The 17,443-nt window shown below is 45.6% G+C and overlaps 1 protein-coding gene across 1 annotated transcript in view; it reads right to left on the reverse strand.

The window, feature by feature from the left end:
- Window positions 1-17,443, reverse strand: part of LOC126188561 (E3 ubiquitin-protein ligase MYCBP2-like) — a gene marked incomplete at its 5' end in the record, with an annotated part of 354,851 nt that overhangs the window by 70,953 nt on the left and 266,455 nt on the right. The window contains one exon of the mRNA XM_049930160.1: window positions 6,912-7,304. Coding sequence (XP_049786117.1) covers window positions 6,912-7,304 — 393 coding nt within the window. The remainder of the gene's footprint in view (window positions 1-6,911; window positions 7,305-17,443) is intronic.

Genomic DNA, 17,443 nt, shown 5'->3' on the forward strand with positions numbered 1-17,443 from the left:
CACCAAGACATTTAAACAGTCATTTTTCACATCCTCCATATACCTTGTAAGTGCTATGTATTTCTCAATGGTTTGCAGAGTCTTGTAATCCCCACTAGATGATCGATGGATAATGCCCTCCTACCGATACCTCTCATTACACTTGCATCCAGCAGGATTACTGCGAGTGGAAGAGAAAGCATCTCCTGCCAATAGGTCATGTGTGCCTGTCAGCTAACTGATTTAAGGTCAAGTGGCTGCAGGATCATCTTCACTTCTATTTGAAGGCAAATGTGTTCCTCTCCATGACTGACAGCTCAGCTCATCACCAGCCGCAATCCCTGCCAGCTACTCTGGCTTTCCACTGATTTAATGACACACAAGAGGACTGGGACATTCACCAGAAGTGGTTATGACAACATTCTCAGGAAACTGACATTTGGTACACACAATGGCAGTAGACGTTTTTACTATCCACCAAACTCCAGTTATATTCTTTCATGCAGAAATTGGTCCCAGTGTCAGAAGGCTCAGAATTACCTCTTTCAGACATTTATGCTTTGTTGGCAGAACATTTTTCGAGTTAAATACATATGGTTGCAGCTCAGTTAGAATTTTACCAACACTGGAAATCAGACTTAGAAACGTACACTTCATGGTTCACAAATCTTTAAGGCTTGAATAGAAAATTTATATTCTTGAGGCCTACTGTAAGATGAAAGTTTAATTACATACTTTGTAATTCATCTTAGTTTTGACAGATATTTACACACACATGCTCTAGGAAAGTCAGATCCCTCAGTGGCATAGCTCGTACCTTTTAAATTTCCCAAAAGTAACCACTTTCCACTAATTTTTAAATGTCTATGATGACCGTAGCAAGACCCAATGAAGTACAACAGCTTTCCTTCGAATCCTAATGTGGTAAATATGCCTCACCTGTCAGTCCCATGCCATTCCACCTTGTGTGGTTCAGAGGTATCAAACACAATGTTTTTGTTAATTGCCTACTTGATACAATGTTCCACATTGTTGGGATTCCCATCATTATTATACCAAGTGTTGCCTGTGTTTTTGTAGGGGACATAGAGAAGTAGTACACGAAGTGTCCAACTATGTGTGTCTATAATCCTTATCAATAACATTACAAGAAGTGATTGCGCAATGCTTCCATGAAAAATAATACCCTTACATGTGCAACTCAGGTATGTCCCTCTTACATTCTTATTTAAAACAGGTGTGTTTATCTCTATAATAAAACAATGGGAGTACTTTTGTATTGGCATTCCACCCCTGGACAGTGTACATTTCAATTTGTGGGCTCAATGGTCATCATGAAGCACCTTTGTCATGCCAAAGTTCTCTGTGAAGAACAACCAAGGGGCCAGGACATTGCTCTTTCTTGTAGTCTTCGATCAGTTTGCAGAAAATATTTCAGCACTTGATGCCTATTTGGCTTTTTGTTTTTGTATGTAGACTACTGCTAATACAATACCACCTTCAGTGCTGTGAGAAGAGGAAGTGGACACTTCCTTAGGCCCTTGCAGATGAAATTAAACTGGTATAAGACAGGTTTGAACACCAAGTGCTTTTGTTTATTCCCTTTAGTCAATGGGACTTCCATTAGAAGTTGAACATAAGCTTAGTGGTATCCTACATCACTGTGACAACATTAAACTTACTTTGATGGTGTCATGTTTGTGTTGATTCCGTCTCTGACACCAGTGTTGCAGAGTGACCACTCCTATGCCCAGAATTGTGTGAGTAGGGGGCTGTGGTGATGGGATCTTCCAGTACTGTGGAGAATGCGGAGGCAAGAAGGCTAGCTCAATGAAGCATTCTTTATTATTTATTGTTCCTCATACAATAGGCTGTTGGCTGTATCCCAGGTGCTGACCATCGCTAGTGGTGGCAAGAAGATCCGGTGAGGCAGCTCAATGCCAAGACAGCCTAACGGCAGCTGGCAGTGACCACAGCCTTACTGACACAAAGTTGCTTGTCTGCTCTGCAGCACAGCCAGCTTACAACTGGACTCTGCCTGTTGCCCAAGGTGTCTGGCAGGGGCATGCAGGCACCCTGTGTCGAACCCAGGACTCTCAACGGCTGGCTGTTTGTCAGACGATGGCATCCAATGAATGGGCTCACCTCAGCAGTGCCAGTTCAAAGTGTGGAACCATCAGGGATAACTGACAGCTCTTAGACCACTGGCTTAGTCTAATGGATTGTGCTGCTTGATCGAGCTGTGGCTGAACGGCTGCACATCTGACTGCTGACTGGCACAGAGATTGCATCGGACGAAAGCACAATGCCGAAAAGAAACTGCTGGCTGAACTTGGGGTATATACACTTGCCTTGGTCAGGTGTGCTGTGACAGAAGCTCAGTTCCCTTCACATAACTGGCCGTGAAACACTGCTCTATGCTACAACAGGTAGCAATCCAAGTCACCACTGTGCATTGCAGAACACTGTGCCAGTATTTCTGCAAAACTATGCAGGTGGTTGGCCCATATACCTTTCGGCTGGCTGGCTGCCATGACCTGCCTGAGACCAATGCCACAATGTTGTTGTCAATGCGCAAATGGAAGTGGATTCTTTCTCTCTACCCTGATCTGACAAACCATCTTACAAATTAGGTGGTGGCCAGTTCTTTTCAAAAATGACCTGACAGAGAATTATTCCCAGCCTACACTGGCTAAGGAGTCATTGAACATCTGGATATTAAACACACCTTTTGGCATTTACCAGTATCATAAATTCCCAGTTGGGGTCACAAGTGCAAAAATGTTTTCCAAAGGCTTTTAGAACAATTGGTAGATATTGCCAGTGCAGCAACTATCTTGATAACACCCTAGTTACATATCATACATATGAGGAACATCTGGGCAATATGCTCTGAGTTTTCACAGCCCTACAAGCAAAGGGCATTAAGTGCAATTTTTCTAAATATTCATTTTTTCTAGTTTTCTTCACCTACCAAGGATACATATTGGTAAGGAGGGGTTATAGTACACACAGGACTATGCTGAGTTGATCAAAAATATGCTGATTCCTAACTCTGTGAAGGACCCCCTAGAGTTTCTTAGCAATGTTTCCCACTATGCCCAGTTCATTCCCTGCACCTCAAGTTTGTTCCCTTCAAATGTTCCACAGCTTGTCAGAAGGGGTTAGAAATTTTGAGAACTTGCCTACAATCAGCCCTTTGCTTAATGAAGGTTCAGTCTTGGTCACCATAGGTTCTGGCTAAGGAGACATCTCCTCGTGGCATCAGAGCCACCCTATCCCTTAAGTTCTTGGATGATTCCAAATGGGCTCGCATTCGTTTCCAAAATCTGGAATGAAGCTCAAGAACATTATTCACAATAGAGATGGATGCATTGGCTATCATTTTTGGGGTGCTAATTATGGCCTTTCCTTTATGGCAATAAGTTTCATTTAATTACCAACTACAAACATTTGCTGTCATTGCTTGTGTCCAAGGCTTAACTGTCAGATAGAATGGCTGACTGTCTTCAATGCTGGGACTTGTACTTACCCATTCTCCACATATTATTGCCCCTCCTATCAACATTCCAGTGCAGATGCCCACTTCAGATTTCCTATGTACCCAGACTTGGAATTTACAGGTAGGAGATTATTTCAGACTGACTCCCTGGTTGAGCTTTTTTTGGTGGACTTTCCAATAGGTACTGTGGGTGTCACAGTGCCGTCCTGTCAGGACCCCCATTACAGTGTGTTTTCCAGTATGTCTGAACAGGATGGCCCGCCAAATTGCTGGCCTCAGCATCACTGGCTCTCCATATAAGGGGCAGTCAAATGAAAACCAAACACCCTCCATAATACACAGTCCCTAGGTCCCCTGTTTCTATATTTCAATACTGCCACTGCTGTGACAGGAGAACGGCATAGTGCCACATCACAAGTGCACAGAGTTGCTGGGTTATGATCTTGGTTGCTGGTGGACTGGTATAGTATGTTTATCCAGCTGTTGACTTGGACGCAAGTAAAGAAGAGCAGGGAAGTATGGTTTGTTTTCTGGTGGCTGAGGGTGCTGAAGTACATGAAATTCATCATCGCATGTCTGCTGTGTACAATGAACACTGCATGTCTCCGACACTTGTGCATGAGTGGCAGAGGAGATTCTGGGAAGGTTGTACACCACTGCAGGGCAATTTGTGTCCAGGCTGGCCCATCAATCAATTAGCTTTGAAGTGATGGGCTAGATTGATGGCATTATCCAGGGACACAGATGAATCATCATAGAGGATGAAATTCATGTTCAGATTGGCATTAGCCATGGCTCCATGCATTCTATCATCAAAGATCACTTGCATTACTGCAAAATTTGTGCACAGTGGTTGCCACACCATGTGACAGAGGGACAGAAGATGGTCATAATGGCGTCAAGTCTGAGTCATCTGCTGTGGTACCATGAGGAAGGGCATGCATTTCTGTCCCATATAGTGACAGAGGACTAAACATGCCACCACTTGTAGCCTGAGAGCAAATGGCAAAGCCAACAGTGGAAACATCCCACATCTCCCCCGTCAAAGAAATTCAAAGCTGTTCACATAATTTCCGGTAAGGTCATGATGAACTTTGTCAACTGCAGGGGTCCTCAAGTGTGGAATCGCAATCAAGGTGCAATGCTATGAAGACACTTTGCAAAAGCTGCAACACGCCCTAAAGTCGAAATGCCCAGGAATTCTGTTGCATCGAATCATACTGTTGCATGATAATGCCCACCCCCACACTGCCAACTAGATGAAGGCTACACTTTAGCAATTTGGTTGGGAAACATTGCAACATCTTCCATACAGCCCCAATATTTCACCATGTGATTGTCACACCATTGGTGACCTGAATAAAGACATGAATCTTGGTGTCAGTTGGAAAAGGAAGTGCAAGAGTGGATGCGGTTGTGGATCCATTAACGGTTGACCACATTCTATGAGAACAGGTATTGATCATCTCGTCTCCCAGCAGGGCTGCCTTAATGTATGTGGTGATTACATTTGAATGGAAGCATTCCTTGGTCCTGTTGTGGTGGGTGTTAGATTTTCATTTGACTGCCCCTGCTATGATGTCACCAGTTCCACTTTTGCAACGTCATGACTACTCCATTTCATCCAGACTCCAAGGGTCTAGCTCAGCTATTTGTACACACCTTTAAGATCCAAATGTCAAAGACTATGAGGACGTCCATGTCTGAATCAGCTCTAAATGCCTTCCTAGCTTTTTACAGAGCACTGCCCATTCACAGCTGAAGTCCGTTGGAGTCACTGCATGGGTGTCCCTATCTGCTCAACCTTTTACTACCACTGCCTCCTCAAGTTGAAGAGGCAACCACTTTTCATGTGGACACTCCCATCTGGAAGCATACCTTTGGGCAAGTCCAGGGTTGCATCCTGGGGTTCCTTTTAGTGCTACAAGGCCATCAAAAGGTTTTGTTGGTGACTGCATGGTGGCAGCACTGCAGACATCAGAATTAGCTTTTGATGTAGTGTGCCGACCAGATGCCTCCATGAACCGAGGGGCTACTATAGCAGCACCCACCTCCATGCCATGATCTCCAGAATCTCAGCAGAGACAACAGGTGTGTGATCCATCCATTTCCTTTAAGTCTGTTGATGGAGATCCCCGCAGACTTCAATCCCATTCACCATCAGTGCTATCATTGCTGCCTACAGCACCTCAACCTGGGCAGGAAGCTCTTGCTTCTTCATCTCTTCACCCATACCAAGGCATCTGCTTCTGGCCCTGGTTACCGATTTAACGAGTGAGGGATTTTGTAATCCTGCTGAATGTATCATTGGATGACATCATACTAGCAATACACATAATTACACCTATAACAGGCAAGGTCACAGTAAGTGGTGAGCAGATAGCATCTCCAGAAAGTCACTTCTGTCCAGTATGTAATGTATTCCTCTTCATGGTCGAATTAAGAACTGATGAAAACTCTGCAATAAATCAATTGTTCATGATACCATCATGTAACGATTGGGCCTGCTTGGGATCTGAGTATCATGATGTTTCTACTGTTGCTATGAAGTTCTATTTTGGTGGACGGTGATACCATTAAGCCAAGTGATTGATTTCAGTATCGGCTATGAGGGGTTTCCAGCACTGTGATTCCAGTGGTGTTAACTTGAATTGCTACAAAATTCATAAGTTCAGTAACTCTTATGAACTATGCAGCATTTAGTTAGTGTTTCAGTGTATTCAACAACTTGTTAATAATTGCCCTTCGTGATCCCAATTGGGGACTTCAAAACACAGTATGTGTACAGGTGTAGATTTAGAAATTCAAACACCTACTATCAATCAGTGACATAAAATTCTGAGAGAGCACTGAAAAAGTAACAAACAAGTTATTGTATCAAACATTTCTCTTTTAAGAAATTGTATGAAAAGAAAACAGGAAACAGAGAAACAAGAATGAGGTTAAGTAAATCATTGCCAGGAACCCACTCTCATTCATAGTTCATCTTTCAGATTTTATTTGTTAGAAAAATAGTGGAACACTAATACTTTAATCACTGTAAGCCTCTCCATAGACCACAGTGTTACACATTGGCTCCTCTCTGTCAATCTATGGTTCATGCGTTTTCAGGAAGAAATATTTCAGAAAACTTCTTTTAGTTTGTAAACTGGTAAGCTAGTATCTCTTTTACATCTTCTACTGAATGTGATACTGGGTAATGAGCTTCTCTTTTGACACTTTCCATTTATAATGCGATACCCATTATTCAGTAAGTGTTTTTTGTAATATTTCCACAGTTAGTTTGTTTTAGTCTCATTATTCAGTTTTTGCAGACATTATTTTTAATAAATTTTATTTGATTAATACTTGTTTTTTTCTCAGCTTAAAATTAATAGCCTTCAAACAGAGAGATGAAAGTGAAAAAGGAAATATTTATGCACTGACTCACTTGGCGTTGAACACGTGCAGAACCTGTATGAAGCAGACTCAATAAGTCTCTTAGAAGGCCATACTGATGTGCCAGGTAGCTGCGGCCAACACTGCTACCACTCAGAGCCAGTACCATTGACAACATTTCAAAACAATAGGTATCAGCAGCCGGTTTTGTGCTTCCCTCTGTGTTGATACTTGCACCTTCTTTACTGGCATTGCTGGAGGTACCAGCACTTGTCACTGTTGTTGTTGTTGCTGCTGCTGCTGTTGTTGATGTTGTCATTGCAGCTGCTGCTCCTGTTGTTCCAGAATTTGCATGCTGCTGCTGGCCTGAGCAAAGTAGTGTCTCCCAGTCTTCACGAACTCGCACTGCTTCTTTACGAATAGCTTGAACTATATGCACACATACCTGTAAACCATAAAATGATGCAATTATACACATTTTACTGGAGATTAATGACTTTTCATTGCAAATACGAGTTAACATTTCTCACAGCAATCATAAAACCAACTGCACAGAAAAAAAGATTGATGTTAGATCAAGCAAAGAAACAAGTTGGCTTTAGGAATGGATAGAGTACAATGGATTATCTTCAAGCTTTGCCTGAAATTACAGCCAGTGTGTATGAATTCATGTGAAAGCTTTTGACCCTCAGTTTAAACAAAATTGGTACTAGCAAAATCGGACACATAAGGCACTGATTCACCATATATATCTGTTATATCCTAGCCAGTAATGCCAACCGAGCCCGCTGCCAAAAGGTTGGCAGCATCAAAGTCCGGACGCCGTCCGCATAAGCAGCGCCAGCAATACAGGAAATCGCCGCAAGTCTGCGCGCGCCACCGCTGGCTTCTGGCTTCTTAAGCGCTGGAGTTGCGAGCGCTAGGACAGTTCTGTATTCTCCGCTCAGTTGTATACTCGCCACCCATTTGTGTACTGGCTAGTCAGTTGTGTGTTCATCGCAGCAGAGTTGTTGTTTGTCGTCAGCCGACGCTGACCTAGCCGCTCCGACTCGAACTAGACAGATTTCTGTAGACACGGGGTTCACTACTGTGTTTCTGTATCTTCGTTAATAAAGATAAGTACCGACTTTTATTTAATCAGAGTGTTTGGGTTTTCATCTTTCTGTTCACTGTTCCAGCGGACAGGTCGGCCCGCTATTAAAAGTGTGGCGGTGACTCCGTAAGCCGTTTCTACAGCGAAGTGTTTGTCGCTACAAACGCCGCCACAAAACTGGCGACGAGGACTTCCGAACTCGTGTGCAGGGCTGGTTCAACTTGTTTCTTGTTATACTAATTATAGCGATAAAATTTTGGGGGCTGGTTTAATTTGTGTTCACTATGTCTGCCGAATTACAACAGTTGATCTTGTTACAGAGTCAGCAAATACAAAGTCTGGTGGAAGCAATCGCCAAACAAGCGGTTAATCCACCAACACAAAAGGAACAAGCACAGGCAGCACCACCTTTCCGTGCTTTTGATGCATCAAGAGAAGAATGGCGAGAATATTTCGCGCAGTTGCAGGCGCACATGACAGTCTACAAAATCACAGGTAATGAGCGGCAGCTTTATTTAATTTCCACTGCAGGCGTGGAAGTCTATAGACTACTTTGTAAGTCGTTCCCGGAATCCAAGCCAGAAGCTTTAGACTATGACGTTGTTGTTAACAAGCTTGTTGAGTATTTCGAGTCGCGAGTTCATGTGGCAGCAGCCAGATTCAAGTTCTTCAGATTAAAGAAACTGCCACATCAATCTAATAAACAGTGGTTAACTGATTTACGGGGCCTCACCCGTCAGTGCCGATTTAATTGTGTGTGTGGAGCTTCCTACAGTGATGTCATGTTACGAGACGCTATTACTCAAAACATTGCAGATTCTCGTATTCGTGCTGCTATCTTAAAGTTGCCTGACCCGTCATTAGAGACTGTGATGAACATCATTGAAGCCAAAGATACTTTTGACTATGCTGAGTGTGAGTTAGATCAGCCATGTATTTCTCAAATTGCCTGTGCTAAGCAAGTTATGTCACGCCCGCGGCCCCACCGGCAGAGTCAGACTGTAAACACTAGCCGGCCGCGTCATGTTAAAAACATTCGTCAGCCGCGTGTGCAAAATGATAGAGTTAAGTCTTGCCCTAAGTGTGTTCTTGCTCATACTCATGAACGTTGCCCGTTAAGAAACGCGGTTTGTCACTTTTGTCAAAGGAAAGGACACATCCAGACTGTTTGTTTGCGTAAACGCAAGAACAATTCTAGTGCTGCCCAGCCCATGGATATTCATGTTATTCAAAGCCAGCCCGCCCAGAAGGTCGCGTTTAAAGACTCTGCCACGGTTTGTGTGGGTAATAAACTTGTTCGCAATAAGCCACCCACCCAGCCCTCTGCTATGCGACCCAAGCGTAATTCAAACGCTGTAAAAAGTAATGTACAGACTGCAAGTGAAGCGGGAGTTGTTGTTCCACCCGCCCAACCCACGAGTTGTCGTAAGCAGCGAACACGCGCTAAACGCGCTGATTTTGTGTCTTCCGCCTCCACTGCACCGATCCAGAGACAGTGTAATAAACTATTTGTGAAGCTACGTATCCAGGATAAGACTTTCAATTTTCAATTAGACACTGGTGCGTCTGTGACTCTAATAAATAGTGCTACGTATGCGGCTATCGGCCACCCTAAACTTTCAGCGGCAAAACATTCATTGGCTACTTATAGTGGAGAACAAATTCCTGTGTTAGGTGTATGTAGCGTGCCAGCCACATTCCGTGGCAATACAAAAACAGTTTCATTCACAGTGCTCCGCGCTACAGACAGTGTAAACATTTTCGGATTAGACTGTTTTGACTTGTTTGGCCTGTCTATCCAAGACAATGTGTTGCAAATTAATTCTGTTGTTGTTCCTCAAGACAGCATAACCGATTTGTGTAAACAATACAGTGACATATTTAAAGACGAACTAGGTTGTGCTGCGAACTTTGCCGCTCATATTACGTTTAAAGATAATGCTCGGCCTCAATTTTTTCGTGCTCGTCCAGTGCCTCACGCCCTCCGGGCACCTGTAGAAGATGAACTTCGTCGTTGGCAAAACAACGGTGTTATTCAACCCGTTTCAGCGAGCCAGTGGGCTTCTCCCTTAGTTATTATAAAGAAACTGTCTGGCAAGTTACGTTTGTGTGCTGATTTTAAGTTGACAGTTAATCCTCAGACTGTCATTGATTCTTTTCCTTTGCCTAGACCGGACGAGCTGATGGATAAGTTAGGGGAAGCTCATTTCTTTTCCAAAATTGATCTCCGTGAAGCATATTTGCAATTGCCCCGCGACGAGCAATCACAACAGTATTTTGTCATAAACACGTCGTTGGGGTTGTTCCGTTTTCTGCATTTGCCTTTTGGTTGTGCGTCAGCTCCAGCTGTTTTTCAGCGTTTTTTGTCACAACTTCTGGCTAATGTGCCATCGTGTTGCAACTATTTAGACGATATTCTTGTGTCCGGTCGGACGCCTGCTGAACATTTCCGTAATTTGGAGTGTTTGTTTACAGTGTTGTCTCAGGCAGGCCTACGTTGCAACATCGATAAATGTTCATTTTTCCTTACGGAGATGGAGTATCTGGGACATGTTATTAATGCTCAAGGCATTCATCCCTCCCAGTCACATTTAGCAGCTATTCGTGATTTGCCCGCCCCTCGCAATCTGCATGAATTGCAAGCAGTTCTTGGCAAATTGACATATTATATTAGGTTTATACCTAATGCATCACAGATTGCTGCACCGTTGCATCGTCTCCGCCGTAAGAATGTTCCGTTTGTGTGGTCAGCTGATTGCCAATCAGCCTTTCAGCAGCTTAAAGAGGCTTTATTGAATGATCGTTGTCTGGTCCATTACGACCCAAACAAGCCTCTAGTGTTAGCTTGTGATGCCTCTTCTTTCGGCCTCGGTGCTGTGTTGTCTCACCGAGTCGGTAACACCGAACGTCCTATTGCGTTCGCATCTAAATTGCTAAACAAAGCTCAGTGTAATTATAGCCAATTGGACAAGGAAGCGTTGGCTATCGTGGTCGGTGTCACAAAATTCCATCACTACCTTTATGGTAGACCATTCTATTTAGTAACAGATCACAAGCCTCTGACGTCACTGTTTCATCCGTCTAAACCAGTTCCTCAGCGGACAGCTCAGAGACTACAACGTTGGGCTCTTTTGTTATCACAATACCAGTATGAGATACGGTATCGCCCTACAGCTCAGCATGCAAACGCTGACGCGCTTTCTAGATTGCCGATTGCTGCGGATGATGTCTTTGATTCCTCTGAAGACTCTTGCCATCAGATTGACGCCGATGAGCATCAATCGCTCCGGGATTTTCCGATTGATTATCGTCAGGTGGCACGTGAGACAGCTACGGATCATCATCTGAGTTTACTATTACGTTTTGTTCAACGTGGTTGGCCGTCCAAGGCAAAGGACATATCGGATCCTGTGGTTCGTCGCTATTATCCGCAACGTCATCTGTTGTCTGTTTCACAAGGAGTTTTGCTGTTACGCACCGAGAATGACCAGCTTCGTGTAGTGGTTCCCCAAGTGCTCCAATCCAAGGTCCTCGACTGGTTGCATCAAGGTCATTGGGGAGTGGTCTGCACCAAGCAGCTTGCCCGCCGTCATTGTACATAGATCGGCATTGATAAGCAGATTACGCAGATGTCTACAGCTTGTTCGACGTGTGCCGAACACCAAGCTGCTCCGCCTCAACGCTATTTTGAGTGGGCACGCCCTGCCGGTCCCTGGCAGCGAGTACATATTGATTTTGCTGGTCCATATTGGAATTGTCGTTGGCTCATCGTGATAGATGCATTTAGTAATTTTCCGTTTGTTGTGCCCATGCAGTCTACAACGTCTGCACAAACTATACAGGCGTTGACTTCAATTTTTTGTATTGAGGGTCTTCCAGAAGTTTTAGTGTCTGACAATGGTCCACAATTTACCTCTGCTGAATTTGAAAGTTTTTGTTCTGCCAATGGCATTTGCCATGTTCTTACTCCGCCATTCCACCTTCAATCGAATGGTGCAGCGGAACGCTTTTGTACGCACATTCAAGGATCATACGGACCGCCTTCGTGCTACGCACTCTCGTCAGCAGGCCCTCGTCACGTTCCTGTCGTCGTACCGGACCACGCCACGCGACGGCCCTTCGCCTGCGGAGCTTCTCCACGGCCATCGTCATCGCACCCTACTACGGTTGTTGCACCCCCCGGTTCGACCCGCCACTTCTGAGCATCGCACGCGTTTTCAGCGCAACGACGCTGTTTTTTTCAGAGTTTATCACGGTCGCCGTCGTTGGGAACGAGGCACCGTGATAAGTGTCCAGGGTCGCGGTTTTTATACTGTTCAAGGTGCTACTGGGGTGCACAGGAGGCATCAGAACCAGTTGCGCCGCGCTGGCCGCCCGGATTCTGCCGCTCGTTCTTTGTCCACAGATTTGGTCCGCGGCAGGTTCCAGCCGCGCCTTCCGACTTCGCTGCCGCCACCAGGGCAGCAGCAGCAACCGTCGCCGCTACCACGCCGACAGCCCGTCCCGTTGATGCCTCCCGCGCAGCTTCATCCGGGAGCGCCCCAGGTGGTCGCTCCGGCACCTGCGGTCCCTCTTCAGTCGCCACCGCTTCGGAGCAGATGGACGTCGACCCCTCAGCCGGGCCGCCATCCCAAGCGGTGGCTGTGCAGCCTGTCCTGCAGCCGCTTTCCTGGGGCACCCCCAAGGAGTATGACACCGCAGCGCCTTGTCCGGCGCCCACTCAGCAGCCGTCGACGCAGCGTCAGGAGACGCTGCCTCTCTTCGTGGGTCCCGACGCCCCGTCGCGTCCAGTACCAGAAGCTGCGCCCGTGGTCACAGGCGTGCACCCTGACCTCGGTTTTCAGTCGGTGTTTCCCGAGGCCCCGCGCAGCCAATGCTGGGGTGCGGACCGGGGACTGCCACCGACAACAGTCTCCAGCCCGGTCTCTTCTGCTACGCCTGCGGCCAGACCCCTCCCCCGCCGTCGACGCTCGCCACGTCATTATTCAACGACGGTGCGGCGATTTGGGGGGGAGGAGTGTTATATCCTAGCCAGTAATGCCAACCTAGCCCGCTGCCAAAAGGTTGGCAGCATCAAAGTCCGGACGCCGTCCGCATAAGCAGCGCCAGCGATACAGGAAATCGCCGCAAGTCTGCGCGCGCCACCGCTGGCTTCTGGCTTCTTAAGCGCTGGAGTTGCGAGCGCTAGGACAGTTCTGTATTCGCCGCTCAGTTGTATACTCGCCACCGATTTGTGTACTGGCTAGTCAGTTGTGTGTTCATCGCAGCAGAGTTGTTGTTTGTCGTCAGCCGACGCTGACCTAGCCGCTCCGACTTGAACTAGACAGATTTCTGTAGACACGGAGTTCACTACTGTGTTTCTGTATCTTCGTTAATAAAGATAAGTACCGACTTTTATTTAATCAGAGTGTTTGGGTTTTCATCTTTCTGTTCACTGTTCCAGCGGACCGGTCGGCCCGCTATTAAAAGTGTGGCGGTGACTCCGTAAGCCGTTTCTACAGCGAAGTGTTTGTCGCTACGAACGCCGCCACAAAAATATCACTGCTGAATAATATATACATAGTGACTGAGCTCCAGTTCTCTTGCAGTATAGTGCGGTGCAGTGTTGAGCTGTGTTGTGCGGGTGGCTATGTGAAGTATATGTGTAAGTATTGTTACAGTGCAGATAGCAATCAGCTGTCCGTGTCAGCTCCTGTAGTACTGTTATCACAGTGAATTATCCTAAGGCATCAGAGAATTTTTGTGATTTTTATGTGTGTTCTAGTATTGTTCTTTTCCTTAGCAACAAGGAAGTTTTAGTTCAAATATATTTTGTCTGTACTATGATTGTGTGTCGTCAAGCTCCTGTACTTGCTGTTTCCTTGTAAAGAGTTTAACTCTTTAGACAAAAGCAACAGAGAGACAGTTTGCTTACACAATGAATAGTCATTTCACACATCTACAGGCTAGACGACAAACTGGATGGCAAGGAATTTAGCAGTACGAACATCATGGTGACACCAACTTGAAACAGCGAGAGGTTTGACTACCTCCGAGATGGTATGATGAATTAATCGGTGGCAATTATCTTGTCAATTTCATGACTGCCCCCATTCTGGCCACACAACCCAGCACTATGGTTTGTGCAAACGGAAGCCAGTTTCCTCTAAGCGTGTATTTTGGCAGACTCCCCTAAATTTGCTTTGGTCGTAAGTCAGCTGGAGCAACATTATGCTGCTAAAGTGGAAGATGTGATCATCGCACCACTCCGAGTCAACATGTACGAAAAGCTAACATCAGAATTGTCACGTCGGGCTTCCGCATCACAACAGGAATGCCTCCAACAAGTGTTAAGCCAAGAGGATATAAAGGAGCTAAGCCCTTTCCATTATTTAAGGCATTTGCACAGCAAGTTGGGCACTGGAATGGTGCTGGGCACTATGTGGAGCAACCACTTGCTGCCGCAGATGAAAGCCATAAGACTGTTGCAGATGGAGCTGCCTTTGGACTCAGTGGTTGACTTGGCTGACATAGCAGATACTATAGTTCCTGTTCTAACTGATGAATTGGTCAGTATGTGTAATGAAGTGCTGACATTGTCATGTTCTTGGCCCGACTGGTGCACTGGCTGTGATGTGGCTCCGCCTAGTTCAACAACGATCACATGGGTGCATTATGACAATCTGGCAGCTAAGGTCGAGGCCCTCACCAAGCAAATAGATGAGTTGGATCCCGGTATGCAGCTACAGTGACACAAATCAGTACTGCAGAAGGTCTAGAAGTCATTCCTCCACCACCTCATCAACATCCAAACAAGACCAGCACTAAGTCTGCATTAACACAGTCGTTTTTCCCTAACGCAATCCGCGAGTGGAACAGAGGGGGGGAAATATGACTTTGGCGCGAATTGTGCCCTCTGCCACACACCGCCTGGTGGCTAGCGGAGCATATATGTATATGTAGATGTAGATGTAGATCTGAGGGCCAGACACACAAGTGCACCTCACCACGCACGTACCCAAATGCCAGCAGCAGTCAGATTAAGTGCTGCCTCTGGTTGCCAAGTGTCATCCCAGCACCTTTTTATCAGTGACTGGAAGTCAGGCTGCAAATATTTAGGGAATACCAGGTCAGACTTGTGTATCCTCCTCCGGAGACTGCTATGTTGTTGTAGACCAGCAATCTTATTCTGATTGCCCCCTCCAAACAACTCTTCAATGTACGGAATTGGACCTGGGGCTGTGCTGAATGTTCATATGGAATTTTATGATCACAGATGTCACTGAGCCCATCATCAGTGCTGATCTGTTGGCATACTGCCACCCCCTAATGGACATAGTGAATGCACAATTGTAGGATGGCTTACCCAGCTTGGCAACTTCAGTTTTTTGTCACTGTGTAGTGGTGCACATAGCCAAAGTCATGCAGGTGGATGCTGGGGAGTACACATGCCTACTGCAATGGTTGTTGGCCTTGGCACAACCCCCTGGAGCACCAAAAGAGGCATGTCATGACACTGTACATCAAGACTAAAGACAGCCCGCCACTTTTGTGTTGACCATGACATCTGGTCCCAGATTGGTTAGCGATCACAAAGGCAGAATTTAATGCCATGTAGAGAGAGGGGATTACACAGCCACCCACTGGTCCATGGCTCTCTCCCTTACATCTGGTGCCAAAGAAAAACAAAGCGTGACATCTATGCAGGTGCTACTGTGCCTTCAATGCATAGATGGTGCCCGATTAGTATAACGTTCCTCTACTGTGGGATTATGCATTATGTGGCATGATGATTTTTTGTGTACTAGACTGTGTTAAGGGATGTACACAGGTACCTGCAGTGGAAGAAAACATGGCAGCAGTTAATTGATGTGGTACTATAGGGACTCCCCTTCAGTTTCACTTACTTATATGACATCCTCATCTTCTCGTCAAATGTGAACCAGCATGAGCAACACTTGATACAAGTCTTGCAATGGCTAAATAAAAATGGCATGGTACTGCACACAACCAAGCATGTTTTTGGATAGCCACAGACTGATATTTTTAGGGCCATGAATTTTGTCCAAGGGCTCACTTCCTCTGCCTGGAAAGGTACAAGGCATTTCGCAAATCATGCTCTCACATGCCGTTTGGATGTTACAATGTTTTCTCAGCATACTAAACTTCTACCACTGATGTCTGGCATACTCAGTGGCATTACAAGAACCTCTAGCCACAGCAGTCAATGGCCCAAAAATCAAAAGGATTTCACCAACCCAGTGGACTGACACCACGATTTCAGCCCTATGAAGCGCTGAAGTGTAGCTTAGTGGATGCACTACTCCTCACTCATCCAGAATTGGAAGCACCTCTCACACTGGTGGTCGATGTGAGTCAAACAGCAAATGAGGCCACTCTAAAATAGTTTCATGAGGATATGTGGCAATTCTTGGCTTTTTACTCACATAAACTGTCCTCATCTCAGCAGAAGTGGAGCACTTACAATAAAATGTTTCTGCCCACAACTGGAAGCAACGGAGTTCATGATTTTTACAGACCACAAGCCACTATATATGCATTCTGGAAGAACAACAATTACAGCTCACCTCGCCAGCACAGCCAATTAATTTTTCCAGTACAATTCATCACAAGATGTCAGACACACACTGGGCACTGACAATATAGTGGCCAGTTGCCTGTCTTGAGTCTAGCACTAAGGCTTTTGCCTGACTCATCGAGGCACAGAGATCTGACTGACTGCTTCAAAACTACCTCAATGAGACATCGACAGTTCTGAGTTGAGGTCAGTCAATGTGACTAGTACCAACATCATCAAAATATACTGTGGCCTCAAAGCCAAGTCCATTCTTGCTGGCAAGACTATGCATGCCTGCCTTTGACAACCTGCACAACTTAAGTCATTCTGGCATCAGATTAGCTGTTCACCTGGTCTTCCTTTGCTTTGTGTGGCTAAGAATGCAAAAAGACTGCTGTGAATGGACTTGCACGTATGTCAAATACCAACGGAGCAAGATCAACCACCACATACATGCACCGGATGGGAACTTTCCAATTACCAACACGTAATTTGCACATGTCCTTGTCAATGTTGTGGGTCCACTGCCTTCGTCCAACAAACAACGATATATCCCTACCATGACTGATCGTCTTACATGGTGGCTGAAGCAACCCTGTTGGATAATATATCCACCGAAATGTTGGTGTATGCCTTCGCATCCAGTGTGATTTGTTGTTTTGATTGTCTGCTGCACATAATTACAGATTGCACCCACCAATTCGGGTTGGACCTATTCTCCCAACTAACAAAGTTCTGTGGCACAGTTGCACCATCAGTTACCACCTGGCCAGCAATGGTATGAATGACCACTGGCATCGCTTGCTCAAAGCAGCAACCATGAGCCAAGAGTCAGATTGGATGACAGTATTACCAACGATATTACTAGTCCTCTGAATGACATATAAACCCAATTTAGATACACCAGCAGATCTTGTATACGGTGAAACCCTTC

Source organism: Schistocerca cancellata, chromosome 5 (genome assembly GCF_023864275.1).
Source record: "Schistocerca cancellata isolate TAMUIC-IGC-003103 chromosome 5, iqSchCanc2.1, whole genome shotgun sequence".
Classification (NCBI taxonomy): domain Eukaryota; kingdom Metazoa; phylum Arthropoda; class Insecta; order Orthoptera; family Acrididae; genus Schistocerca; species Schistocerca cancellata.